Consider the following 27949-nt stretch of genomic DNA (forward strand, 5'->3'; position numbering starts at 1 on the left):
TTGAATGAACAAGGGTAAACTGTACACAGTCCACAAGAACATTATGCCAACATCACCATTAAGTGAACTAGTGTCACATGCACTTGGTCCCTGGCAAGAGAGTAATTGGTGTCACTAACTAATTTTTTCCATCAGTTGCAGCTTTCTGTTTTTCTTGTAGCTACATAGAAAGGGAAGCTAATTTTCTCTAACAATGGTAACAAATTGAGTCCTTGGGTAAGGTTTCATTGAAATGTTATGGGACCAAAGCCTGGGGCAACTTTGATAGGATTGTTTGCCTAGTAAGGAGGAGCATCACATATTCTGAGATGTGACACTATCACAATGTCCTGATGCCCTCATTCACAATTATTGTCTTCCATGGCTTCACCACTAAACAATGGGAGATATTTAGACAAAGGAATACATGATTATGTTGTTGCTCTATGAAGCACTGTTAGGGAAAGATTTATTTTAGAGGAAATCTATTGGTAGAAAACTGTGATAAATCACGAGTAGCCCGATCCTAACCAAGGTGTCATAAGCATCAAAATTTTTCATGTGGATTCTAGTTTGTCCTTAATAAGGAACTGTGCCCATGAATTTACGAAAAGTTAAGCAGCCTAAGATGAGTATACTGCTATGCTCGTATTAGGTGAAGAGGAGTTAGTGGTATTTTCTTGTCTCTTATTGTCTCTGAGAGCCAACTGGCAGTAGGACTGGTATTTAGTGACCGAAGTTTGTGTTACATGTGCACATATGTGTGTGTGTGTTAGAGACAGGTTGTGTTCTGAAATGAATTTGTCTTTTAGGGATACCTGTGATTGCTGAGTTTAGTCTTGTTGACTCTGAACATGTGGAAGGGTTTCTACATAATATTGCATGAAGAACAGTTCTGAGGAGGGACTCAGCATGTAGGTTGAGAACCTAAGAAGACTGTTGAAAGAGAATATGCAGTGTTGAGAACAATAGGATGAAGTAGGTAAGGATCTTGAGGTAATGTGATGATAGGTTGATGTTTTGAGACTATAGTCAGATGTCTTGCTTCTTTACAGGACCTACTGTGTTGATGCCCAGGTGACTGTGACAGAAACAAGTTAGGTAAAGATTATTTGGAGTTAACATCAGAATGCGAAGGGAAAGATGGAGAAGCTGAGGATGCCTTCAGAAGCGAGGCCACACATTTTTCTCAATCACCAAAATGTTAAGCCAGATTAAATACCTTCCATTGCAGTTAAACTGGCTGATCTTCACACTAACAAGAAAGAGGAATGGGATTACTACCTGTTTGAGTTGTGCATTGGCAATTAATATTCTGGTATTGTATATGGAATCAGATATATGTGCACCCCTGAGCATTGGTGTCTGAGGGAATAAGACAGAATCCAAGAAGGGATACTTGATTCAAGGATATTTGAATCTCACTGAGAGCAGAAATAAAATAGAGATCTTAAGTAGATGGAAAATGGAATGGGGTATGATATGTAATGGAAGGGTAAAGGGTGTAGAGAACAGATGAAGAGAGAATGGGGGTGGGAAAGGGAGGCACAAGAAAGAACAGAAATTTGTGGGGGGATCTCTGAGAAAGAATAAGTTCCTAGGAGTCTAGGGAGTGACCTCAGTGAAACTGACTGTAGCAGGGATTATGGAATCTGAAGTTACCAATTTGTGTAGCCAGGTCATACTTTCAGTGGAGGGAGGGGACACCAACACATGCACAAATGCTCCAACCCAAAATTTGTCTCATCCAAAAGATCTGCAGGGATAAAGATAGAGCAGAGATTGAGAGAATGTCAAACCAATGACTAACACCACATGAGAACCACCCTTGAGAAAGAGCCACTCCCCGACACTTAATGAAACTGCTATATTTGCAGACTGAAGGCCAGAATAACTGTTTTCTTAAAAGCTTCATCCAGTAACTGATGGAAATAGATACAGAGGCCCATAGTCAATAAGCCAAATTCAGGGAATATTCTGCAAGACTGTACGGAATGACACAGTGCAAACTACAGTGTTACCAAATGTGGGACCATGGGGGCTCACAGAGTCTGAACCACAAACCAAAGAGCATGCATGGAGTTATCCTAGGCCCCCTACACATATAACAGAAGTGCATCTTAGTCATCAAGTGCGTTCCCAAGCAAGGGGCATGTCCCATGAAATTCTTCACTTACCAGGAAAGTGGGACAGAGGGGGAGGACACCCTATTGGACTCTAGGTGAGAGAAGCATGGGAGAATGGGGAAATAGAAGGATCCAGAGGGTCCTAGAAACCTACAAGAAGAACATTATGCTGGGCAGATCTGGGCTCAGGGGTTCTGCTCAAACGATGGCACCAGCCAAGGACAATACATGCAGTAAACTTCAAGCCCCTACCCAGATCTAGGCAATGGACAGGACATTTTCCACAGTTGAGTGGAGAGTGGGGTATGACTTTCACACGAACTCTGGTGCCCCGTATTTGACCATGTCCCCTAGATGGGGAGGCCTGGTGGCACTCAGAGAAAGGATAGCAGGTTACCAAGAAGAGACTTGATACCCTATGAGCATATACAGGGGGAGGAGGTCCCCCTCAGTCCCAGTTATAGGGGAGGGGAGTAAGAGGAAAATGGGAGGGAGGGGGTAATGGGAGGATAGAAGGGATGGGCTAACAATTGATATGTAATATGAATAAATTAATAAAATATATTTAAAAAAGGAATTTCCAAAGGGGAATTTTTCTTCTCTTTTCTTTTTTATGCTGTATTTTTCTTATCTTTTGAATTTTTTTTATTTAAGCAATTTATTCAGGTTACATCTCATTTGTCATCCATCACTTGTATCTTCTCATTTCCCCTCCCTTTTTCTTTCATCCCATTCCCCTCCTCTATGTCTGTGACATATGGGGACCTTGTCCCACCCTACAAGATCACAGCCTATCAGGTCTCTTCCTGGTAGCCAGCTTACTCTTGCTCTGAGTGTCACCAGGTCTCTCCATAAAGGAGAAGTGGTCCTGAGTTCATGTCCTAGTCAGTCTCTGCTCTCCACACAATGATGGAGGATGTGGTGTCCATAGTCTAGATCTGGATAGGGGTTCTAGGTTTACTGCATGCATTGACCTTGGTTAGTACAGGAATTTGAGATGACATGCCTGGGTCCAAATCAACCATCCTTAATGGTCTTCTAGTAGATTTCTAGAATCCTCTAGACCTTCTATTTCCCTGTTCTTCCTTACCTCTCTCACCTAGAGTCCCAATAGGAAATCCCAATATCTATCACGATTTCCAACTAAGTGAAGAATTTCAGGGGATATCTCTGTTGGCCTAGTGTCCAAATATAAGTGAATATATACCATGTGTATGCTTCTGGGTCTGGGTTAACTCAGCATTATCATTTCTAGGTCAATTTATTCACCTGCAAATTTAAGGATTTTCTTGTTTTTAATAGCTGAGTAGTATCCCATGGTGTAAATGTACCACAGTTTCTTTATCTATTCTGTGAATGAGGGACATCTAGGTTGTTTCCATGTTCCGGCTAGTATGAATAAGGCTGCTATGAGCATGGTGGAGCATATGTCATTGTTATGTGGTGGAGCATCTTTTGGGTATATTCCAAGGAGTGGAATAGCTGGGTCTTGTGGTAGCCATATTCCCAGTTTTCTGAGAAAGTGATTGTACAAGTTTGCACTACCACTAGCAATGAAAGAGTGTTCCACTTCAGCATATGCTGTCACTTGAGTTTTTGATCTTAGACATTTGTGTTGTCAGAGTCATTTTTATTTGCATTTCTATGCTGACTAAGGACATTAGGCATTTTTAAGTGTTTCTCTCTCATTTGATATTCCTCTTTTGAGAATTATCTGTTTAGTCCTGAGCCTCATTTCTTTTTATTTTTTTTATTTTATTAATTTATTCTTGTTACATCTCAATGTTTATCCCATCCCTTGTATCCTCCCATTCCTCCCCCCCCATTTTCCCATTATTCTTCTCCCCTATGACTTTTCCTGAGGGGGATTACCTCCCCCTATATATTCTCATAGGGTATCAAGTCTCTTCTTGGTAACCTGCTGTCCTTCCTCTGAGTGCCACCAGGTCTCCCCCTCCAGGGGACATGGTCAAATGTGAGGCACCATAGTACGTGAGAAAGTCATATCCCCACTCTCCACTCAAGTGTGGAGAATATTCTGACCATTGGCTAGATCTGGGAAGGGGTTTAAAGTTTACCTCCTGTGTTGTCCTTGGCTGGTGCCTTAGTTTGAGCGGGACCCCTGGCTGAGCCCCATTTCTTAATTAGGTTATTTGTCTTGTGGTGTTTAATTTCTTGAGATCTTTATATATTTTGGATATTAGTCCAAATGGGAACTTTTAAAGAAATAGTGTGTTCAATGTGTGTTATTCCACACAGATAACTTATTCATGTCAAGAGATCTTCCCATTTTATGTATATCTCCTAGTATGTTGCTATAAAATTGTTTATAGTATTCTGCTGTGAATATTTTTGAACAAACATAGGAAGGTTGTGGACATGGCTCTGTGGTTAAGAACATGTATACCATTCTTCTTGAGGATCTGATTTCAGTTACTAGCCCAACATCATGAAGCTTCCAAACACCTATAATTTCAGCTCCAGTGCCCACTCTGTCCCCCATGGGTACCTGTACACATGCCATATAGTCACAGAGACTCACCTATATACAATTAAATAAAACAATATAAATATTTTATACATTAAAGAGAATAAATATAGGGTTGTACATGACAGGAGCTGAGGCAGGAGGACAGAAAGTTTGAGGACAGTTCTATTGTTATTACCAGCCTAAATCACTACAACAATCTTTTACTTGTGGTTATTTGTTAATTTTTTATGATCATTTTATTTAGTTATTGGGTGTGGGGATGACACTGGGGACTCAGGTGGCAGCCAGAGGACAACTGGTTAAACTCAGTTTTCTTTTTAAACTATTCCTATAAAGCCGATTTAAGATATCCAGCATGCTGTCAAGTGTGTTTACATGTTGAGACATCTTACCAGGCCTATTTTATTTATTTAGTCTTGAGGAAAGGTTTCTATATGTATTCTTGTCTGTCCTGGAACTCCATATGTATACCAGGTTGTCTCAGATGCACAGAGATCTGTCTTATCTCTACCTCCTTCTTTCTGAAATTGAAGGCATGCAGCACCAAACCTGATCTATTTATTATTTTTTTTAGCAGGGTCTGATTTGTTCCATGCTAGCCTCTTCCTTCTAAGCAATGTAGCTGAAGATGACTCTGACTTTTTGGTCTTCCTTTCCATCACTCCAAAGTACTATTATTTCAGGTGTCTACCTACACTGAGACGTTTGGTAGCTAATGTTTTTCTGAAACGTGTCTCACTATGTAGCCCAGACTGGCATGAATTTTACAAGGTATCCCAAGATAGCCATAAAACAAAAGCATTTTTTCTGCCTCAGACTTTCATCAGTTGAAATTGTAAGGCTATGTAACTATGCTTGTAAATTTTCTTACTTCATTGCTTTGTTGGGATATGCCATTAAAATTAGCACTCAATGGAAAACCCTTTCGTTTCTCATTTCACTTGAATATTGAGAATCTCTGGCTTTATTTCCAAACTGTGTGACATTAGTTAAAGCTCAGACAGGTAGCTTAAAATTCCCAAATCCCTTGGTGGCCTGTTATCCATGCTGGCATGCAGAAGGTCATTGCTCCTTGTCCTTGGGAACAGCCTCAGCACGAGCAGCCATCAGAGCAGCATATACATTAGGCTCCTCTGGGTCTTCCTCTGCCTGGGAGGGAGGAGGTGCAGCTGTCTCCATGCTGAGCGTCCTGATGCATAGCTGGGCATAGGTCACATCCTCAGTATCCTTGGATTCTGCAGCCTTCAGTGGGAGAGAGTGAGAGGAAGGTTTATGCTTGGCTTGGGAGAATCTGTAGGTCTCTGGAGGACAGGACCCACCTGACTGTGCACCTCTCTGTCCTCTTTTGCTTGTCCATCTTTTGTGTTCATGAGCTCACTTGACATGGCAGAAGGTAAGGGAGTTTTTGCTTTCCTGAGCCTGGAAGGTTTCACCTGGGCATATGTCTCTCCCTGCAGGTCTTCCTCAGGTGGTCGCTGTTACAGGGAAGTAGTGAGGTACAGATAGTGTCTCCTTGTTCCCCTGGGGGATGTCCTCTGGCCAGTTTCCCATAGAATGGCCAGAGTGACCCATTTAGATTACTACTTCCCTGGTGGGTTCTTACTGGGCTTCCTCTCTACAGTTCAGGCTTAACCTGACACTCTTTCTGTCTTGGATTCAGCAACACAGTCCATATTCCTAAAAACACATTTCTTGGGGTTGGAGAGGTGGCTCCATGGTTACAAGAACTGGCTGCTCTTGCAGAGGACCTGGGTGTGGTTCCCAGAACCCACATGGCAGCCTCTAGTCAACTGTAATGCTAATACCAGGATATTTGACCCACACTTCTGGTCTCTAGAAGGACCATGCAGGCATGCCATGCAGAGACAAACATACAGGCAAAGCACACACACAAAGTAAACTCTGAAATAACCCTACAATTACTGTCCAGGTACTTTTGATTCTACTCTGTCCAATGCTTACTGTTGCTTGTCCCTTAGACGTCTCTGTGGGCTTCTTTACACAGGTTTTCCCACTCAGAAGACAACCAGACAGATGGCCAAAAGCCAGAAAGTACACAGAGGGTGGAAACTTATAATCCCAAGAAAATGAGGAGAGAGTGAGGCCATAGCACACATGAGGCATGTGTTTGCAGAAGGGAGGGAGAGGGAAGCTGTGGAAATGCTGAGGGCTGAGGGAAGGAGAACAAAGAGGGCCCCCATCAGTAAACTGCACCCTAAGGTTTAGCACTGCCAATGGGGACTGGGATCTCACCCAACTGTCTAGATCCACACTGTCATTAGGTCGAATGTCCTCCATGGAAGCATCTGTTATAGAAGAACAAACAGAATGTCCCCTGACCATAGTCTAGGCATGTCTCAGAGCCCTACACTATTTCCTGTCATGCCCATGTGGGGACAGAGAGGCAGGGAGTGCTGGATTATCCCTGGACATGCAGTGTGAAGTCCAGACCCACACAGGGAAGACCTTGAGTCCTCTCCACTACCCCTGCAATTCTGAGACCTCTGACACCCCCATCCCAGGACTCTCTTTCTCTCACAATGGCTTTCTTCCTGGGTGGCAGCAGATGGACTGGACCTGGAGAAACAAGATGTGAGTTGTCAGTGTGATGTTTCAGGCAGGCAGGTGTCTGTGTCACTAGCCATGGTTTACCTCTTCTGGAAGCCTCTGTCCCTCGTTCCTGGCTCTGCAGCTCTTTCAGGGAGTTGCAATTCTGTCTCTTTCTGAGCTGCAAGGAGAGGAGTCTTAGCTAGAAGAGTAGGAATTCCATCTACCAGGCATGAGCAGGGAAGGAAGGAAGCAATTTCACAACACAAAGGTCAGTGACCAAATGTCCCAGAACATGGTGAAGTTTACAGAACACCTGACATTGCACAGGTTCTGAGGTCAAGTGCTTTCTCATCTGAGATCTGCAAGTGCTTCTAAGCTACCCTGCCACAGTTTGAGGTCTCCCTGGGGCTGACATCCTGAAACCCTGTTTGGAGGTTCACAAGGAAACCCACCACCTCCTGAGACCCAAGTTGCCCACACTCTCCTCACCATTACTCCTGAATTTTCCCTTATGCCTTCGTCGGAGAAGGAGGAAGATGAGGATGATGACAAGCAGGAGAAAGGCCACAGAGCCTCCAATCAGAATCTTCAGGTAACTTCCCAGTCCTGAGGCACAAGTGACATCATGAGTGGGGACCCATGTTGCTTCCCTGAGCACCTGCTGTGGGACAGGCACATGCTGGCTCTTCACACTCACCATCTGTCATTCTCACAGTCTTTTTTCCTACCCAGCAAGTCACCTGCCTCAGATCACTGACTAGAAGTGGCAGAGCCGGAGTTGAACTGAAGGACTCTGATTTTCAGCCCAGTTCTCTCCCACAGAACTGAGCTCCATGAGTTGGAGTGAAGAATCCTGAATGTCCTGCCATGGCCCTGTGGCCCACCCTTACACATGACAGCACACTGTGTGGCTGACCCACTGCAGAGGCCTCCTCTGTCAGGAGAGGTCACAGCCATGCCCAGCATGGGAAAAGACCATTAGGCATGTGGGCCAGGTTTCCCCCTTTATATTCAGAGAAACAGCATCCCATAAAAGGGAAGGGGTTGTCCATGTCAGGATCTCCAGAAACAGCTGTATCAAGCCCATAACAAGCTTCTGTACATCTTGGCCTGACGTTACAACAGTCTTTATTTAGCCCTCCGGTGTCTCTCTATGTTGGTAGGAAGTTTGTACTCAGGGCTTTAAAGGCAGGATGGGGATTGTGACTGTCTGTGTGCCTTGCTATCAGCGTCACCTATTTGGCCCACTGTTCATGCTGAGCCTAAATAACTCTTTCTCTGGATGCCACCTTCTGTACCCCACTTCTAAGCCCAAGCTTCTGGGGTCTCTTTTGTGATCTCTGTTTGCCTCTCACAGTCACAAGCTGAAGTGACAGGGAAATGAGGTGGCCCAAGAGCTGCCAGGCAGCCTGGGGACGAAGCACACTCCCTGCACAGAGGTGCCTGATAATTACCTGTTGGTGACATGTGCCCTGAGGGTGGTGAACTGGAGTCTCCAATGGGTCCTAAGAATCAGAACAAGAGGAGGACGAGGGTTAGCTGCAAATCCAGGGTCCTCACTTGGCTCAGTGTCCTCCATCTTCCCTGCCCCCTCCCCAAGATCCTCATGCTGCCTGCTCCACACCTAGATTGCAGTAGAGAATGGAGTGGCTATTACTTGAGGGACCACTGTCAGCATCCACTTCTCTGCCAGGGATAGTGTCTTCTGACCAAGCTTTCTACTGTCCCCTCTATCCTACCCAAGTCAAGAGCTCTCCTAGGGTGTGGATTGTGAGTCACTATGAAATGTCAGGATCACCTCACCTGAGACTATGAGACCCACAGGGGCACTGGCGTGGGACAACAGGTAGAGAGATGTGTCTTGAGATCCATAGCACCTGTAGGTGCCTGTGAGGCTGGAGGTCACAGCACTCATGGAGAATTCCGCCTGGTACTGTTGAGCTTGGAACTTTGATTTCAGCCGCAGAGGTTGGTGGGCTGCTCCCTCCTTGGACAGAATGAAAGTGTCCACTCTGTATGTTGACTGACACAGCAGGGTCACGTTCTCTCCAGAGTGGACTGTGGAGTTAGGCTTCACTGAGAGGGAAGGAGTGACACCGAGGTATTCTAAAGAGAAGGATGATGAGAATCTGCCTTTGTTGTTCTGAGCTGAAACCTCATTGGGTCCACCCTGAACACCCAGGACTATGTGTCTTTTCTTCCTGAGCTCCTCTCCTGCTCCCCGGACTCTGTGTCTGTTCCCATCTATGATCCCTGTTCCTCATCCCAGCCATCAGCTTCTAGGCTGTTCCACGAGAGCCCAAGCAGAGGCTAGGTTCCCATTGGATCTATTTAGTTTCTCACCTGAGATCAGGATGTCCAGGGGGTCACTGGAGGCTGACCACTCAGAGGAGAGGTTGTGTACACCATAGCACCTGTATTGACCTCTCATGTCATGTCTCACATAGCCCAGTGTGAAGTTGGCCAAGAAAAGGTTGGCCTGGGTCCTCTGGCTAGAGTGCTCTGTGAAGTCAGCTTTCTCCTCCTTGTACAGAGCAAATCTGTCATAGTTGATGTCAGAGGAACACTGCAGGGTGAGGCTCATTCCAGGGTCCAGGATATGGCCTTGATGAGTCAGCAGAGATGGCTTCCTGGACATCCCTAGAGGGTAGGTGACAGACTAAAGACCAAGGAATTGGTTTTTAACAAACACCTGTGCATTTGCACTATGCCCTGCAGATGTGACTGCTTCTTCCCAGGTGTGGGGCCCTGGTTCAGAAACCAGTTTCTCCATTTAATCATTCTCTACCTGGGACTCCCCAGAAGGTCAAGGCTGTGCTAAAGCACTTAGGGTCCGAACATTATTGGTGAGTAACCTGCTGACTCACCTGAGATGTGTACTTCCAAGGGATCACTGGGTACTGACCACAACTGTGGAGTATCCTTGTAGTACCCATAACATCTGAAAGTCCCTGTGTGGTTTGGGGTCATGTGTTCTATAGTGAACAGGGCTTGGTACTGTGCAGTAGAGGGTATATACTGTACATCCACAGAGCTAGAGAACTTTTCATCTTCCTTGGTGAGAATGAACTTATCACATTGATACTGTGAGACACACAGTAGGGACATGCTTCCTCCTGAAGTTACTACAGGACGTGGCAGGGCTGACAAGCTGGGTTTAGTGTAGTAGTATATGCCTAGGAGAGAAGGATGCAGACTGTTACACGGGCTCACACAGCCCAGCCACAGTGTTTTCTGGGGCTAGTCTGTGGGAGGGGACTACTCCTGAGAGCAGAGAGTGGGCCAGAGCCGCTGACTGTCCACTCACCTGTCACCACCAGCTCCAGGGTGTCACTGCGCTCTGACCACCCAGCCGAGCTGTAACAGTAACAGCGATATTGCCCTGCATGTTCCTTTGTCACATCATGGATGGAGAACTTGGCCTTGTTCCCAGGCTCCTCTGGGGTCTGTGTTCCCCAGGGTTTCTGTCTTCCCTCTTTATGCAGAACATATATTTCTGCATCTCGAGTTCCCTGACACCAGATGGTTGTAGAACTTCTGGAAGCAATCACAGAGCTTGGCTCAGCCTTAATGATGGGTTTCTGGAGGGTCCCTGCAAGGAGAGAATGAGGCGGGTTTTTTTTTTCAACATGGCACTGAGAAGTCACACTTGAAGATTGCATTCATGCTGATCCAGGGTAGCAGAAAGCTCCATGAAGACTCATCTCTCCTGGACATCCTGGTGTTGCTATCACTTTCTGCATTGGAATCTGTTACTTGGATCCTGTTGTCTTCCATGCTTTGTGTAAGTGAACTAAAGAGCCCTGGATCCTCACATACACCACACACCAAGGCCTCCCTGAGAACCTGTGTCATTTCAACATCATTCCACGGTACATCTTGGGTTCCTTACCTGACACCAGAAGCTCCAGGGGGTCACTAGGATATGACCACGCCCATGGACTGTTCCTGTCATGGCTGTAGCATATGAATATCCACCTCTGGCTGGAGGTCACTGGGCCAACAGAGAACGAGGCCTGGAAATTCCCAGCATAATTGTTTCTCTGTGAGTCCTGTCTCCAAGAGAGCTTCTTTTGTCCTTCCTTAATCAGAACGAAGGTGTCATAATGATTAGAGACACACTGAAGAGTGACATTCCCTCCTGAGGTCACCACAAGGCTGGGCTGGGCTGACAGCCTGGGTTTACTGTGTGCTCCTAAAAGAGAAGAAGGAATCAGTTAAAGGTCCCCACCTTCATTATCCTCCAGGGATGTGAGAGCAGGGACCCCCTGAGAATAAACTCATTTCTTCCAAGTCAGCCCTGATGCTGCAGACCCTGTGTTTCCTCTCACCTGTCACCACCAGCTCCAGGGTGTCACTCTTCTCGGAAGTTTTTTTCCTGGTGTAATAGTAACAGTGATATTGCCCTGCATGCTGCTGGTTAACGTTTAAGGATGGGAACTCAGCCTTCTCCCCAGGCTTCTTTGGAATCTGTGTGCGGTGTGAATATGAATCTCCCTCTTTATAGAGTTTGTACTTTGTGGCTCCTTTGGTCCCCTCACAGAAGAAAGTCACCTTAGTCTGTACAGAGACCATAGAGTCTGGCTGTACACTGAGGATAGGCTTAGGGAGTTTCTCTGCAAGAAAATGAACAGTTAGGACCCAAGGCATCCATCCTCAGATTACAATCTCTACCCCATGACCCTCCTTCCACTCCCAGGAACAGTGGTCATGTGGTGTTTTCCATCCTCATTGCACAGACATGGTATGAAGAAAAGAGCAGGTCGTGACTGTTGTAGATACTCACCTGTAAGCTGTGCGTTCCTGAAGCTCACAGTCAGGCCTGGAAGAGAGTTCCCTGTGAGAATTTTGTTGCTGATGCATTAGAAGGTCCTACCTCTGAGGAACTGCATAACTCTGGGGTTGTCTGATGGGTGAGCCCTCAGCTACAGGTTGGATTTTTTTCTAGACCACTGTATTCTCCCCATCTTCCCATCTCACCCAGATAGAGCAGGGCTGTGAGGACAAAGGCCATGGCATCTCCTCCCCAGGGCTGCAACTGCAGCTGAGGGCAAAGCTCCAGAGTCTGTCATAGGGACAGGAAACACAGGGTGTGGCCCTTTGAAGCATGCACTCCTCATGACATGGTCGTTCTTAAGCATCCCCACAGAAAGAGGAAGTGTGCTCAGGCACCAGGCTAACTTCCTGTTGTTAACGCCAGGTGGTAGACCCTCAGAAAACTGTTCTTATATAAATAACATTTCCACAAATCCATCAATGTCTGCCTCAGCAGCGCTTATCACACCCAGAGTCATATTGTAGCAGACACATCTGAATATCTCAAATATCAATACAAATTTCAGTGTGCCTTTTGTTGCTCATTTTTATATTATTTTGAAATATTTCCTTCTTTTCAACATTTTTTTAATGTTTCTGAGAGTGATATTGTTATGTTAGAATGAAATTTATAATCTTTTCCTCGTAGTCTCAATTAGTGGGTTACCAATGTGCACCACTATCTCTTTTGAAGTGTGTAGATTCTGTTACAAATTTTAAAATTCTTTCTTTTTTCATATTTGTATACAAATATATATATAATAAACTACATACAGCAAGAAGAATCATGAAACAATCAGTAATTATATAAATGTTACATTCATAGTGTTTTGGCTATTTGTATTTGTCAAACTTGAAGAAAATATCTTTCTTATCTTGGTGATTCTAAAATTTTGAATGTAAATTAATATCTATCACATCGCATCTCTATCAACTTAAAACATCTATCTAGACCCAAAAACATAACCTCTAAACAAGCTATGCTTAATTGTAAGACTAAACTATCTGGTATTCAACTTCATCAGAGACTTGAGAAGGAATAAAATTAATTACCTGAGTGAATTTGAAGTGTAGCTTAGCAGCTTCCAAAGTGAAAAAATGACAGAGACTGTTTGCTGCCTGAACAGTCATCCAAAACTCTCTATAATGTTGGAGCATCATCTTCAGACTTTTATCCCAATATATCTGACAGACACATTTGTGAGGCAGGTACTATTGAGGACTTGCTTGCCTTGTCTTGGCAGAGTTTGGCCATCGAACCTGCCTGCATCCAAGCTTTCCCATTTTTTAATCAGAATTCTATCTGTGGCTGAAATGAGGACATTTTGTCCAGCCACATTTGATGCCCATCTCCATAAGGAGGTTCTTTGCTTTTCATCATCTTCTTTGAGGTCAGCTGGGTGTTGCTAGGACTTAACTTGTTGTCTTGTCAAAGAATCTTTAAAATTATAAAAACATCTTTAAATGCCATATTCTGTAGGTCTCTGAGGTTTTTGAAGTCCTTATCTAATGATTTCACCTTGTCTATCTATAGAATTATATCGATCTGTTAAACCTACAATGTATATTCTTGTAATATAAATAGACTAGCAATTGACATGACCGTGATTTGATCAAAGGACAATTAACTTGCACAACTCCCCCAGCACCTCCATTCTGTTTACTTGTTTCTTCTCACTGCTAGGGTGAAGTCCTTTTGCCTCCATTACAACTTTGAAATTATATTTTTTAGTTTATCTGTTATCCTGTTTATGGGTATATATATGTGTGTGTGTGTGTGTGTGTGTGTGTGTGTGTGTGTGTGTGTGTGCGCGCGCGCATGCGTGTGTGTGTGTTCGTTCATACATAGATGCATATGTGCCAAAGTACAAGTATGGAGGCCAGGGGACAACTTCAGTAATCAGTTTTCTTTGCATACTGTGGATCCTATTTCAGATACCAGTCTTTAAGTTGGCAGCAGGCACATATACATTGAATCGTCTCACTGGCCCAACACTTACAATCATCCTTTTCCTTAGTCCTTCTGCTTAATAAAAATATTACTTGGTTTTGTAGGTCCTGATCCAAACATTTCCCCAGATTTATCTGAGATTTGGGGGTGATATGGATTGTTGGTGTGGCCATCATTCCTCTCACAGCAGCTCACCATACAGTGGTGCAGGCATAAGCAGCATTTGTGGGCAACACTGTATCATTTTTTCACAGTTGGTAACCAGGAGAAACTAGCAAAGGAATGGCTGGATGATGCCACCTCATAGGCACAGCACTAGGTGCAGAGTGGACTCTTTCTAGACGTTGTTGTCAGCCGGGGTTCAGTCTCCTATTATCTGCTGGCTGCAAACATCACCAAGTGCTGATATTTTGAGGGGTTGACATCTTGGCCCTGGATCTCTGTCTTTACATTCTCTGTGGTGTCACTGAATTCAAGTTTGAAGATAAAGCATTTTTCCTTCAGTTTCTTGCCAATGATTTACTTATTGGTTTTGCACTGTGTCATAAATCAAGAGAAAGAAAGATCAGTAGAAATATTAGATTTCCCTTTATTTTTGGTGTTACTGATTGAGGACACAGCCTCCAGGATTCTAAGCTGACATTCCATACCCCAATTTTATATGCAATTTCAATGTCTGACCTTTAAATTTTTCCATGTTATCTCTATTATTTTGCTTATGTGTTTAATTATTTTTGCTGTTGCATTGAAATAGGTTCTGTCTATGAAGTCCCTTGTTGTCCTGGACCTGATTATGTAGACTAGCCTAGGCTGAACCTCATAGAGAGACTCCCTTATCTGTTTTCCAAATGTTGGGATTAGAGGTGTGCTCCACCATACAGACTTGGCTTTGATATGTTTTATGAGATAGGATTTCTTTGTAAAATTCATAACGTATTTGTCTGGTATCCCCAGAGGCTTGGGCTTGAACCTCAGTTTTGCATAAATCTGGTGTGGAGGCTTATTTCTGCAATTTCTGTCCTCAAGAGACGGAGATAGTAGTATTATTAGTTTATGGTCATTGTGCAGTTTGAGCCCTGTCCAAGATATATTAGGTCATTTCTCATAAATCAAATGAAAGGTTTTGTAGGAGTATATGATGGACATGATTAGCTATATCTTATGCATGTTTTCATCTTAAAATGGTTAGTGAACAAAATATTTACTATAAAGCTCTGACACTGGAAGTATATCCAAAGCATTTTATTATATCCATTTCTAAGGGGCCATTTCTACCCCAACCCTGCATTATCTTGTGCACCCATGTGACCTGTCATGTCCATTGTGTCATGTGGTTATTGTGTCTCTTTCCTCTTGATTTCACAGCCTTTTGTTTTCCCTGACCTGATAGTAAGGGAAGGGACATACCATGCGAGCCAGTAAGATTTGCATTTAGTGCTGTGAGGTCAGTGAGAAAATTATCCCCTAGGCATGAGTCTCAGCAGGAATAGATGCTACCATCTTATGGTTAGATGTGATGGGCTTGCCTCAGGTGACTGATAGGCATATATGACGTTTCATCAGCCCTTTCTGATGCAGGTGAGCAAGATGTAAGTTTGAGAGAGGCATCATATTTGCTGGCAGATATGAACGCTTAAGGAAGCTGTATCGTGCTTGTTCTCCAAACTTTCCCCATGGACTCTCATCAGTGCCACTCCACATGCACCGTAGTCACTGAGCATATAGTGAGATGCACTCTGCTCCATTATACCTACATTCTGAGTGTCCATCAGAGTTTTCTCAGCTTAGAACAGTTCCTGATGTTTTCTGGGAATAGCATCCCAGAAATGAGAGGTAGGTGAGTTTCTGTCCTGAATCACATTCACACTTGAGCATGAGGCTGTCCACGTCTCTATGTCTAGAGTGAGGGTTCTGTTTTTGTGTGACTTCTTTGACATCCACACTGTATCTAGGTTTTCGTTGGTTTTGGAAGTGAATGGACTCTGTTTATCACTAAGTGGTTGCAAATCTTCATTATAGATGTTTGATAAAATTTTGTCTCTTCATCTCTTTGAGGAAACACATATTTTTTCATTTCTGAAAATAAAACACAACACACACACATACACATACACTTGGGGGGGGGGAAGAGCAGGCACAGAGAGAGTTCATTCATGATTTTCTTTTTTAGATCAACCTTGATTTGTTGAATACACCCATGTTGATCATGTGTATCATTCCTTTTTCATGCAATGGTGAAATATCCAGTTATTTTCAGACCCTAGCCGATGGACAGGACATTCTCCACCATTGAGTGAAGAGTGAGGTCTGACTTTCATACAAACTCTGGTGTCCCATTTCTGACCACATCCCCTTGATGGGGAGGCCTGGTGGCACTCAGAGGAAAGATAACAGGTAACCAAGAAGAGACTCGATACCCTGTGAGCGTATACAGGGGGAGGAGGTCCCTCTTAGTCACAGACATAGGGGAGGGGAGTAGGGGGGAATCAGGAGAGAGGGAGAATGGGAGGATACAAGGGATGGGCTAACAATTGAGATGTAATATGAATAAATTAATAAAAAAGTCACACACACAAAAAGAAATGTTCAAAGTCCTTAGTCATCAGGGAAATGCAAATCATAATAACACTAAGAATCCATACTACACCTGTCAGAATTGGTAAGATCAAGAACTCAAGTGACAGCATATGCTGGTGAAGATGCAGAGTAAAATATATACTCCTCCACTGTTGGTGGTGGGTGCAAATTGTACAACCACTTTGAAAATACATCTGGTTATTTCTCAAAAAAAATTGCAACTAGATATACCTCAAGACTCAGCTATACCACTATTAGTCATATACCAGAAAGACGCTCCACTATACAACAAAGATACGTGCTCAACTATGTTCATAGTAGCTTAGTTACTAATAGCCAGAATCTGGAAACAACCTAGATGCCCCTCAGATGAAGAAAGGATAAAGAAACTGCCATATATCTAAACAGTGGAATATTACTCAGCAAAGACATCATGCAATTTGCAGGCAAATGGATGGAAGAAGAAAATATCATCCTGAGTGAGCCAACCCAGAGCCAGAAAGACAGACATGGTATGTACTCACTTATAAGTGAGTATTAACCGTAAAGTACAGGATAACCATGCTACAATCCACAAGCCTCAGAAACTAGATAAAAAGAGGTCCACAAAGGGGGGGGGGAGGATTGAATTTCATTCAGGAGGTGAAGTGAAATAGATATCTGAAGTAGATGGAGGCAGGGAACTGGAGGGGAGGGCATTGGAAATGGAGATGAGGTGTGGACTGAGAAAACAGAGATCCATGTGGGGGGCATCTCTGTGATTGGGAAATCTCCCAGAGGTCTACGCCAATATTAATACAAAGAGACATGGAGCTTGAATTAACCATCTGTTATAGCCAGGCAGGATTTCCACTGGAGGTAAAAGCACATCAACCCATCCATGAAACCTTTGACCCAAAATTTATTCTGCTAACAAGAACATATGGATAAAATTAGAGCAGAGATTGATAGAATGGACAAACGATGACTGGCCTGACTTGAGTCCCACTCCACAGGAGACAGCCAAATCATAACACTATTAATGATACTCTGATATCTTTGCAGAAAGGAGTCTAGCATAACTGTCTTCTGAGAGGCTTCATGCAACAGCTGATGGAAACAGATGCAGAAACCCACAGCTAATCAGTAGCCACAACTTAGGGATTCATGTGGAAGTGTGAGAGGAAGAATTGTGGGAGGGAATGGGATCAACAACACCACAAGAAGTGCTACAGAGTAAACTAACCTGTGCCTATGGGGGCTCACAGACACTCAACTACCAACCAAAGGGCATTCATGGGTTGGACCTAGACCCTCTCACATATGTAGATGGGTAGCTTGTTCATCATGTGGGTGGCACAACGATGGGAGTATGGGCTATCCCTTACTCCGTTCCCTGCTTCTGGATCCCTTTCCTTTAGCTGGGCTGCTTTGTCTGGTCTCAGTGGGAGAGGAAGTACTTAGTCTTACTGTGAATTTATGTGCCAGTATCAGTTGATACCCAGTGGGGGAGGGCTCCCCTTCTCTGAGGGAAAGAGATGGGGGAATGGGAGGAGAGGCATGTGAGGAGGGATTCGGAGGAAAGTAGGGAGCAATATGCAATTTGGCTGTGAAGTGATTAAATAAATAAATTAATGAAAAAAGAGAAAGCTGCAGTCAACAATTGACCACTAGAAGTAGGAGATTTTGCGCTTCAAAGGCATGAGGCCTGTGTTGGTTGCCCAACGAAGAACAGATGCTTTTGTGATTATTTATTTCATCCTTACCAGAGTTCCCCTCCCTCCTTTCTTTCCAGTGACTCTTTCCCACCTTCCATCTCTTTCATGCCCTCATCCACTCCTCTTCTGTTTCCACTCAGAAAATGGCAAGAATAGCACAGCTATCAAATAGTCAGAGCTGGGGATGGAGGGTGGGTGGGCTACCTTTCCTGAGTCGTAGGGGAGTGGGGATGTGGGAAGATGGAGGAAGGTTTTGACTGGGAGGAGAGGAGCATGAGGGCTATGACCACAACGTAAAGTCAATAAATAAATAATTAGTAAATGTTTCTATTTTACAGATAGTATTCAAATTCAATAACATGTTTCACACATAAACTGAAACTTACTCTTAAATAAAATTATGCAAATGAAATAAGTGGCCATATAGATTAGAAAAATTGAAGAAGAAAACAACAAAAATCTTTTCCAATCTTAGATGAAATATTGCTAGATAGAAGGAGATATTTGGGAAGAGTAATTTGGTGATTTTTATACACACCTATATTATAAATCTACTGTTACAATCTAACATGTCCATCGTCAATATAGCTTTCATTTTCATTGTTCATTTATTTCCTGCGGTAAGACACTTAACATACTCACACTTTCTTGACAGATTTTAAATGTGTGGTTTATTCTGATCCAGAGCTGGGTGGAGAATGTGAGAGATGCTGACTATAGGAAACTATGTGATGCTCTACAAAAGGAATTAAAAACATTGCATACCCTGATTTCTATAGTTCACAATCTTTCAGTGGAGATTTTGGATTTTTTTTGGGGGGGGGGATTTGGATAGAGAGGGGTTGGATGAGAAACTCATGAGGCAGTTTCCCATGGACGCCATGGCTACAATTCTAAATTGAATAAGAGCTGTGTGGTTAGAAAGTTGTGACTTTTTTTGAAGTGTGAAGAAAGACTGTGGTAACCACTTCCTGGGCTCAAATGTTCTAGCAATACTCTGCTCCTTTGCCAGTTTTGATCAGTTATTGAAAGCTTTCCTACAGAAAGAAAAAAGAAAAAAACCCTCCCTGTAGCTACTTAGGAGAATTCTTATCTGTCAGCTTCTCTGAGAACTTGATCCCCTAGTTTGGATATGTTAGAATATAGTGAACCATAATTTCTTTTTCATACTAAAGTGTTTAAGATGTGTTAAACTCACTGATGTGTCTCAGAGTTGAATCTACAATAGTTTCTAAGCTATGTCTTCTCAGCAAGGATGTTCTGTATAATGCCCACAACCTCTGATCTTTGCAGCACCCAATTAACCCTCAGAAAACGTGTTCATGGCTGTTACTGTGACCAGCCATCCTAAATAGAGCCCATATCCAGCAGACCAAGAGTAGATCCTGGTAAAAGCGTGTGCCACAGTGCTTGAAAAGATTAAATCAGTGTCTTGGGATCAAGTAATACTTCTGTTTTTCTACTCACTAAATTCATGGATGGTCAATATTTTACCATATGGCCAGGCTTGGCTTTCTCACAAAATCTCTCTAGCCTTCATCTATCTTGACACTTTCCTCTGTGTTTCCATGATGATTAATCTTTGTGGACAAGTTAATTGGAGGTGGAATGAAATCAGAGACCCCTGGTGGAAATTCTGAGTGTATTTTAAGGAATAATTAACTGTTAGGGAATGACTTCACCCAGAATGCAGTTTCTCAGGTGTAAAGATGTTGGATTTAGCAGCAGCGCTGATTTTGTCAATCCACCTTTAGTGCTTACTATTAAGAACATACACTCTTCCTGTGTCCTCCTTCTCCCACCTTCCTCACTGTCTCCTTCCTCAGATCTCCCTCTTACTCCTTTTATTCCTCTTCCTCCAACTTTCTTTCATATTAGAACTTATCTTCTTCTGATTTCCCATATGGATCAATACATTTACAAAAGTCACCAAGGCCTTCAGTACAAGGTTGCCACTGCTGAGACACTCATCCTTGTGAACTGAACAGATATCGAATTCTCATATTCCAGGACATGGAGACAGGCATTTATAACTACACAACCTATGCCATATAAGCCAATCTAATAAGCCCCATAGTGTAATATAAGTTATGTCAGTTATTTTCACCTACATACGTTTTTATCCATCCTTAACAAGAACTGCAATGTGAAGTGCAGAACGAATATTTGTAAGATATTCTTTAAAACACCGGATCCGATGGCGGATAAAAAGCTATCCTACAACCCATTACAAATGTGTAGACATTCCAAGCCAGCACCCACATTCACACACACACACACGCAATCTAGGCCTCTACTTCTTGTCACATTTATGTTTCTGAAGCTACTCAAGTAATTGGAAGAAGCGTAAAATGTACACTGAGGTACATACCAGGTAATTCTCCAAATCAGTTAATAATCTCATACAATGATGAACATCATGCATCTGAGCTATTAAATATGCTGATCTCTAGGTGTGTATGAATGTTGTAAGTTGCATGATATGAAGCCAAATATGGCTTGTAGTTGCTACTTTTAACAACAGAAAGCAGACTGTTTCCTCTGTGGCAGGATCTTCTAGAAATTTCTGAATAGCAATACAAACTTTCAGTCACTTATGCTATTTGGTACTGCAACTCATTTCATGCCTGTTGTAAGATGACGTTTTCATGGTATGTGCATCACACAGAGAACTGACTTCAGTAATATCATCTCACTATGTCTTCATGTAACTCTCTGACATGAAATTGTTTTTTTCCTGACTTTTTTCCTAACATTTTTCTCATTTTATTAGTTTTCAAAAGAATTTTCTAAAATGTGTTGTGATCATATTCATCTCCTCTTTAAGCCCTACCCTACTTCCTTTCCATCTCTATAAAAGTAGGATCCTTTAAAGCTGCCCAGGGCTGGAGAGATGGCTCAGAGAATAAGAGCTCCGTCTGTTCTTCCAGAGGTCCTGAGTTCAATTCCCGGCAACTACATGGTGGGTCACAACCACCCATAATGAGATCTGATACCCTCTTCTGGCCTGCAGGCACACATGTGGGCAGAACACTGTATAGATAATAAATAAATAAAATTTAAAAAATACCCATTAAATTCAGCTTGTGCTAGCTCTAGATTTTTGGATTTGTAGAACCCAATGATGTGTGGTTCGCTATAAGGGAACATTTTCTTAAAGAAAAGTGATTGTCTGTCTCAAAAAAGCTATCAATTGCAAAAAAATTCCTCAGCTTCAGGTGGGCCTTCACACCCTGCTCCTCTTTCTATGCTTGCACTTGGTATGACTTGAACTTGCTAGAGAGAGGTTTATGCTGTTAAAAGAGCTGTAAGTTCATATGTGAAGATGTTGGTGGTTGGTCTGTTGCTATGTAATCTTTTTGAAAACTTATTTATTTATTTACTTACTTATTTATTTTTTTTTACCAACTCTGGTCCCCACCCTCTTCCTCCTAGTCCCACCCCTCCTTCTACCCTATCACCCCTCTCCAGCCCTCTGAAAAAGGGAGCCCCCATCCTACTAATCCACCCCAACACATGAAGTCACTTCAGGACTGAGCACCTCTTCTTCAATAGTGGCCTGGCAAGCCAGTCCCATCAGGGGAAAGTGATTGACAAGCATGCAAGAGAGTCCATGTCAGAGACAGCCCACATTCCTCTTACTATGGGTCCCACATGAAAATCAAGCTGCCTACCAGTTACATATGTGTAGGGCACCTAGAATCTTCCCTAGGGCTTTCATCTGCCTTTGGTGTGTTCCTTCTTTCTCATCACAAGGCTTTTTGCATAATGAGCATTTAGTTTTTGAATAAATTAATTCTGTAGGTATCCTGAAATTATCATCTCTTATTGCGCATTAATTTTATGTTGCACTCCTAAAGATCAAGAGTCCTGAGCGGAACTGGTCTACTCTTGTTTAGCAAGACTGAGATGCATACAGAGTTCTTAAACATTCAGTCACTTAAAAATGAGTGCACAGATGTATTTTGGAAGACCTTTATTTAACACTGAAACTACTCTAGGACCCCTAGTGAAATTGTAGTGTAAAAACTACTCTACTAGGCAAACTGAACAACCATAAGCCCTCATGTACTCCAACATGGCCTGAATTGTGCATAAATATATACCAGAACAGGCTCCAAACAACACACATTTATAGAGATATCATTATAGATTCCCATTTACAACTTCATATGAAGTCATATAAAAGTAAGTTGACCTTATACAAAATTCCCTTTAACAATGTTCAAAATAACTAGCTGGTATGATCTTCAGTGTTGGAGAGATATGAAAGCAATAAATAAAGGAACCAAACCAAACAAAAAACCACACCCACGGAAAGGCAAGTTGTGATAAAATTATCCATTAATTTTTGGAAGTATTCTCTCCCAAATTAAATGACACCATATAAAAATTTGATAAAGTACTACAAAACTGAACCATGTACATTTACACAGAATGGTCCAAGCCATTCTAAACATGGTGGAAACCTACAGTTCAATTTCTTTCCCACTCACTGCTTTCTACTCTTGAGGCTCATGACTGGAGTATGTATCATTTGAGTGATATGTGAGTGAGTGTTCACTGCTTATTGGAGAGTCGACACTTTCATACCCTGCACTGTGCTCCTCTGTCAGTTCTCTCCTCTGAGCTGGTTGAGACATTATTTCCATTCCCAGATGAAGAAGCAAAGTCATCCTCAAGTGTGCTCCCCTCCCTGTGAATTCCAGAACCAGACTTCCTCTAGCAGGAGGAGCTGCTGTTACCTGGTCCATTTGCAAGATGGCTTCAGGCTTTGCTTGTGGCCTTTGCCTGATCTACATGTCCAGAGGATGTAGTCCTGCTGGTACTTTGTGCTAATGCTTGAGACTGCTGGTGCTGGTACTGTGCCAACTGCTATTGCATTTCCTTCAGTTTTGCTGAAGTAGTAGAATGGTGTTCTGAAGTCATTTAGTTCATCCTCACTGTATCTAATTCCTCACTGTATTTCTTCTGTAGAGACAACTTGGCTTCAAGCTATATGCCATGGCCCTGGGACATCTGCCTTCCAAGCTCTTGGTTCTCGTGTATAAACATTTGACATTTCAACATTAACTCTTTGCCTATTTGACTTTTTGGACTGATTAGTTCAACAGTCATAAATTTCACAGTCTTACTGGCATAATTGAAATGCAATGTCTCTAAGTCAGTATGCTCAAGGTTAAGATTGAGCATATTCCATTTTTTTTCATTTTAATGAAATTTTACAACTTCAATTCATGATTTAAATCTCTAGGTTTTCAATTCTTCAAGTTGTCTGAAGACAGAGTGTGCCACAGTCTTAAGACTTCTGTTTTTCCTTCTATTTTCTTCAAAAAGAAACATTTCTCAAGTGTCTACATGTCCTAGAAGGGGAATTTTTGGGAGGTGGCTTCTGTGAACTAGTCTGATGGCATCAGGCCTCAGAAGCAAGGGTAAGAGGAAGTGGAAGAGGTTAATTGGGTAAGTTTTACATTAGCCATTAAAAGCTGGTCAGATATAAGTGAGTATATACCATTTGAGTCTTTCTGCTTCTGGGTTAGCTCACTCATTATGATCATTTCTAGCTCAATCCATTTATCCACAAATTTTGGGAATTCCTTGTTTTTAATAGCTGAGTGGTATTCCATAGTGTATATGTACCACAGTTTCTTTATCCATTCTTCTACTGATGGACACTTAGGCTGTTTCCATGTTCTGACTATTATGAATAAGGCTGCTATGAACATGGTTGAGCAAATTTTCTTGTTGTGTGCTGGAGCATCTTCTGGGTATACTCCAAGGAGTGGAATAGCTGGGTCTTGAGGAAGCCCTATTCCCATTTTTCTGAGATAGCACCAGATAGATTTCCAAAGTGGCTGTACTAGTTTGCATTCCCACCAGAAAAGAAGGCATATTCCTCTCTTCCTACATCCTCGCCAGCATGTGGTATCGCTTGAATTTTTGATCTTAGCCATTCTGATGGGTGTAAGATGGAATCTCAGAGTTGTTTTGATTTGCATTTCCCTGATGACTAAGGAGGTTGAGCATTTCTTTAAGTGTTTCTCAGCCATTTGATATTCCTCTGTTGTGAATTCTCTGTTTAGTTCCAAGCCCCATTTCTCAATTGGGTCATTTGGCTTGGTGGTGTTTAATTTCTTGAGTTTTTTTTTCATATATTTTGGATATTAGACCTTTGTCAGATGTAGGGTTGGTGAAGATCTTTTCCCAGTCTGTAGACTGTCACTTTGTTCTCTTGACAGTGTCTCCTGCCTTACAGAAGCTTCTCAGCCTCATGAGGTCCCATTTATTAATGGTCGCCATTAAGGCCTGGGCCGTTGGTGAAGCCTGGAATTTTTTCTTTCCTATTATTCTTATGTTTTATCTTTTCATGATGTCCATGATTACTTGGATTATTTGTGTCCAGAATTTTTTTATTTACTATTTTTTTTGACAGATGTCTTGATTTTAAAATTGTATCTTCCCTACTGGAGATTCTATTCCCTATCTCTTGCATTCTGTTGATAATGTTTATCTCTGCTGTTCCTATTCTCTTCCCTAAGTCTTCCATATTTAGGATTTTCTCAGTTTGTGTTTTATTTATTGATTGAATTTCTCTTCTTAGGTATTCAATCATTTTATTAATTTCTTTAAGCTGATTGGTTGTGTTTCCCTGTATCTCTTTAAGTCATTCATTCAGTTCCTACTTAAAAGCCTCTGTTTGATTGTATTTTCCTGTATTTTCTTAAGTGATTTATTCATTTTTTTACTAAAGGCTTCTATTTGTTTAATTGTATTTCTTGCATTGAGGGATTTATTTGTTTCCTCTTTAAAGGCCTTTACCATCTTCACAAGTGTAATTTTAAATCATTTTCCTGTGTTTCAGCTGTTTTAGGATATCCAGAGCTTGCTTCAATATTGTCCTGGTTTCTTGATTGTGCTTTTCTGCTGGCCTTTAGTCATATGGTTGTCCCTGCCATTGGATGGTTCTTCCTAGATCCTGCTGTGTTTCATGGGAATGCCAGAGATGCCCTAGGTCATGAGCTTGGTGATTTATCTCCTCCAGTATCATGCAGCACTGCTTTACTGGTTGTGGACCTATAAACAAGGAATTATGGTATGGGTTTCTAACCTGTGTGATCCTGTGAAGTCCTTCAGGTCCCCTCAAGACAACTAGTAGAGCTGTGAATTGTAGGCTGAATTTGATTATCTCTGGAATCAATCCAGAGTCATTGCCAGGATGGTGGAAGTAGACAGAAGATCTGAGGGTGGTACTGAGCATGTCTGGCAGCCAGCATCCTCTCTTATATTTGGGAAAAACAAATGGATGATGGAGTTTCTGAATAAGCAGCATTTCAGTTTGCTTTCCCAGCAGACACCTAGTTCCTAGTTCTCAGACATGGCTGGAGGACCACCATGTTGGAAAGACAACCCTGTATGTACCTATTACTCAGGTGGTCTCCACAGGACGATTTGTAGACTATGGACTGGAGGTTTGGGACTCATGCTTGGTATGCTGGAGGGTATCCTCAGGGAAAAAGGAGGAGTCTGGGGTCCAGGTGCTGGAGCCATGTGTTTCTAGAACACAGAAGTCATGTTTGAGTGGGCTGAAGGCACCTGTGACTCTTGGACTCTATTGTCATCCTGGGTAAGGGGCTGGAATTGTGTTTCCATAGCTCTGGGATGCCTCTTCTTGTCAGGGGAAACACATACATTGGCATTTTGAGTCAGCAGAGAGGTCACTCACTTTGTCCCCAATCTCTGCTCTTCTGCTACTCAGGTATGGTATGCACTCTATGCTGCCATCTTTGGAAGTCATTCTGAGTTTCTGAAACTCCTTTCCATAAGTCTTTCTCTCACTTTCCTGGCAAGCATATGGGTGGGAGAATTGTTTCCTGATCTAGAGCACCAGACTGTGAGAAAAATGACACCTGCAGTCTCTACAGTGAGGAAAGATGTTTATAAAAACCAAATGCTCACCCCTAGTTTTCCACAAGACTACCTACACTTTGCCCAATGGCTGGATGTGAGTCTCAGCACCTATTTCAATCTGCTGTTATGTAGAGCCTACCAGAGTGCAACTATTCTATGATAGGCTTTTGCCTGCAAGCATAGCAGACTATTGTTAGTCTCAGTTTCGTCTGGCATTGGTGATTTTTTTTCCAATTTCTGCTTTATCTTTGCACATCTTGTAGGAATGGTAAATTTGATCATAGTTTTTGTAGGTGTGTTGGTGTTACCATGAGAGGACAAGAACTCCATAAGAAGACCAACAGAGACAACTAACCAGGAACCAGAGCATCTTACAGACACTGAAACACCAACTAAGGTCCATGCATAGACTGAACCTCAGCCTCCTTCAGAAATGTAGCCAATGGGCATCTTGTCTTCCTGTGAATCCCTTGGTAGTGGGAGCTGGGATGTTCTCTTAATTGACTCTGTTGCCTGCTTTTTAATAACTTCCCCATAGTGACCTTGCCACTGGAGAAGATATGTGTTCAGTTCCAATGTGACTTGATATGCTGGTGTGGAAAAGGGCAGCTCTTCTATTCATAGAAGAACGGGAGAGTTAAAGGAAAATGAGTGAAAGAGGCTGGGAGAAGGGCTAAGATCAGGATATAAATTGAATAATTAATAAATTAATTTGAACAAGAAACAATCCCTTCAACAGACACCATGGTTTTCTCCAGGGCTTTTCAAAGTGACCTTGCATGACCCTAAACTGTCCCCTAGATAGGAACTTAATCTCCAATGGTGGTATGACATCAGGTATGACAGATTCACTATGTCCAAGCAATAAATATATGACCTTTTCCAGAGTCCTGACTGTAAGTTTAAAATTACACTCTCTAACAGTACCTTTGTCATGGAACCTGCATGTGGCCCCTACATTGATCAATACAGACGTTAGTATTCACACAGATTCTCCTCCCTGTAGCTTGTCCAGAGTGGCCAGTGGAAACACTGATCATATGCAATAATCCCAAAGTTTTAGTCAAGACCCCATAGTCTTCAAAGCCCTCTTGTTAGAGGCCAAGGTCCTATGGAAGACACTCTCATCCACACACAATGAGAGGAGAGAAATCAAAGAGCATAAAAACAGAGAAGTCACAGGTCCTTAGAAACTGGCCCTTGTGTGGTCTCTTAGCAGAACAGAGTTGGCATCTTTCCAGTTTCCTGTCTTGCATGGCTCCTTGCCACTGTCTGTCCCTCAGTATAGCTAGAACTTACAGTATCTTCCAGCATACCATACTGCTGTTTCAGTCATTCATCTAAGAGCAGCATCTTAAATTCAGCTCGTGAAGACTAGTACCTAAAAGGACCAAAAAGGTGCTATAATTTCAAGGTTCAAGCCCAAACAAGTTTTTATATCCTAGAGCCACATGAAGCTAATAGTTTCTCAAAAGATTCTTTTTTTTCTGCTCTCTCTGACTTCCAATATCACTCAGTATTCCCCCAAAACAGAGAAGTTTTATTCAGGAATGAGAGAGTGATCCTTCAGGGGGATCATCACAGTGGTATTCACCCTTCACTGTGGTTGTAGCCAAAGGGCTTGTCTTCAGAAATGCCCATCCCAATGCCTTCATTGTCATCCAGATATTCCAGTTGAGTGTTGTTGGGGGCACAAGAGTTCTTTTGCTTATAAATAACACTAGAGCAGCTAGCAATGTTATAGATGCAAGGTTGTCATTTCAAAAAAAAAAACGTGAATAACCTGTTTTTGAACCCAGAAAGCAGGGAAGTTGTTAATATCCTGGATATAGGTGTTGTTAGTAGAACCACGCCT

General features: G+C 42.5%; 2 protein-coding genes, 1 long non-coding RNA gene and 1 pseudogene across 5 annotated transcripts in view; 1 reads left to right on the plus strand and 3 right to left on the minus strand.

Annotated features, from left to right (window-relative positions):
* Ndufa3 (NADH:ubiquinone oxidoreductase subunit A3) overlaps nucleotides 1–27949 on the plus strand; it is a 331527-nt gene that overhangs the window by 270729 nt on the left and 32849 nt on the right. The gene's annotated exons all lie outside the window — the stretch shown is intronic.
* LOC127203482 (uncharacterized) lies at nucleotides 5527–7584 on the minus strand. Its single transcript, XR_007832373.1, has 3 exons — nucleotides 7136–7584; nucleotides 6850–6902; nucleotides 5527–6071 (listed from the first exon to the last, which is right to left on the minus strand). It is a non-coding gene; the product is annotated as an uncharacterized LOC127203482 (long non-coding RNA).
* On the minus strand, nucleotides 8811–11808 carry LOC127203461 (leukocyte immunoglobulin-like receptor subfamily B member 3). 3 transcript variants are annotated; one of them, XM_051162248.1, is made up of 6 exons: nucleotides 11478–11808; nucleotides 11039–11338; nucleotides 10454–10738; nucleotides 10014–10322; nucleotides 9490–9786; nucleotides 8812–9252 (listed from the first exon to the last, which is right to left on the minus strand). In XM_051162248.1, the coding sequence occupies exons 1-6, from the start codon at nucleotides 11794–11796 to the stop codon at nucleotides 8903–8905; spliced, it is 1860 nt and encodes a 619-aa protein (XP_051018205.1). In that variant the 5' UTR covers nucleotides 11797–11808; the 3' UTR covers nucleotides 8812–8902. The 3 variants fall into 3 exon arrangements, with proteins under 3 accessions (XP_051018206.1, XP_051018205.1, XP_051018204.1); XM_051162247.1 differs by having other exon boundaries at nucleotides 11039–11341; XM_051162249.1 differs by lacking the exon at nucleotides 10454–10738 and having other exon boundaries at nucleotides 8811–9252; nucleotides 11039–11341.
* LOC127203005 (pre-mRNA-splicing regulator WTAP-like) lies at nucleotides 22615–23379 on the minus strand (annotated as a pseudogene).

The sequence above is a fragment of the Acomys russatus genome, chromosome 19 (assembly GCF_903995435.1).
Source record: "Acomys russatus chromosome 19, mAcoRus1.1, whole genome shotgun sequence".
In the NCBI taxonomy this organism is placed as follows: domain Eukaryota; kingdom Metazoa; phylum Chordata; class Mammalia; order Rodentia; family Muridae; genus Acomys; species Acomys russatus.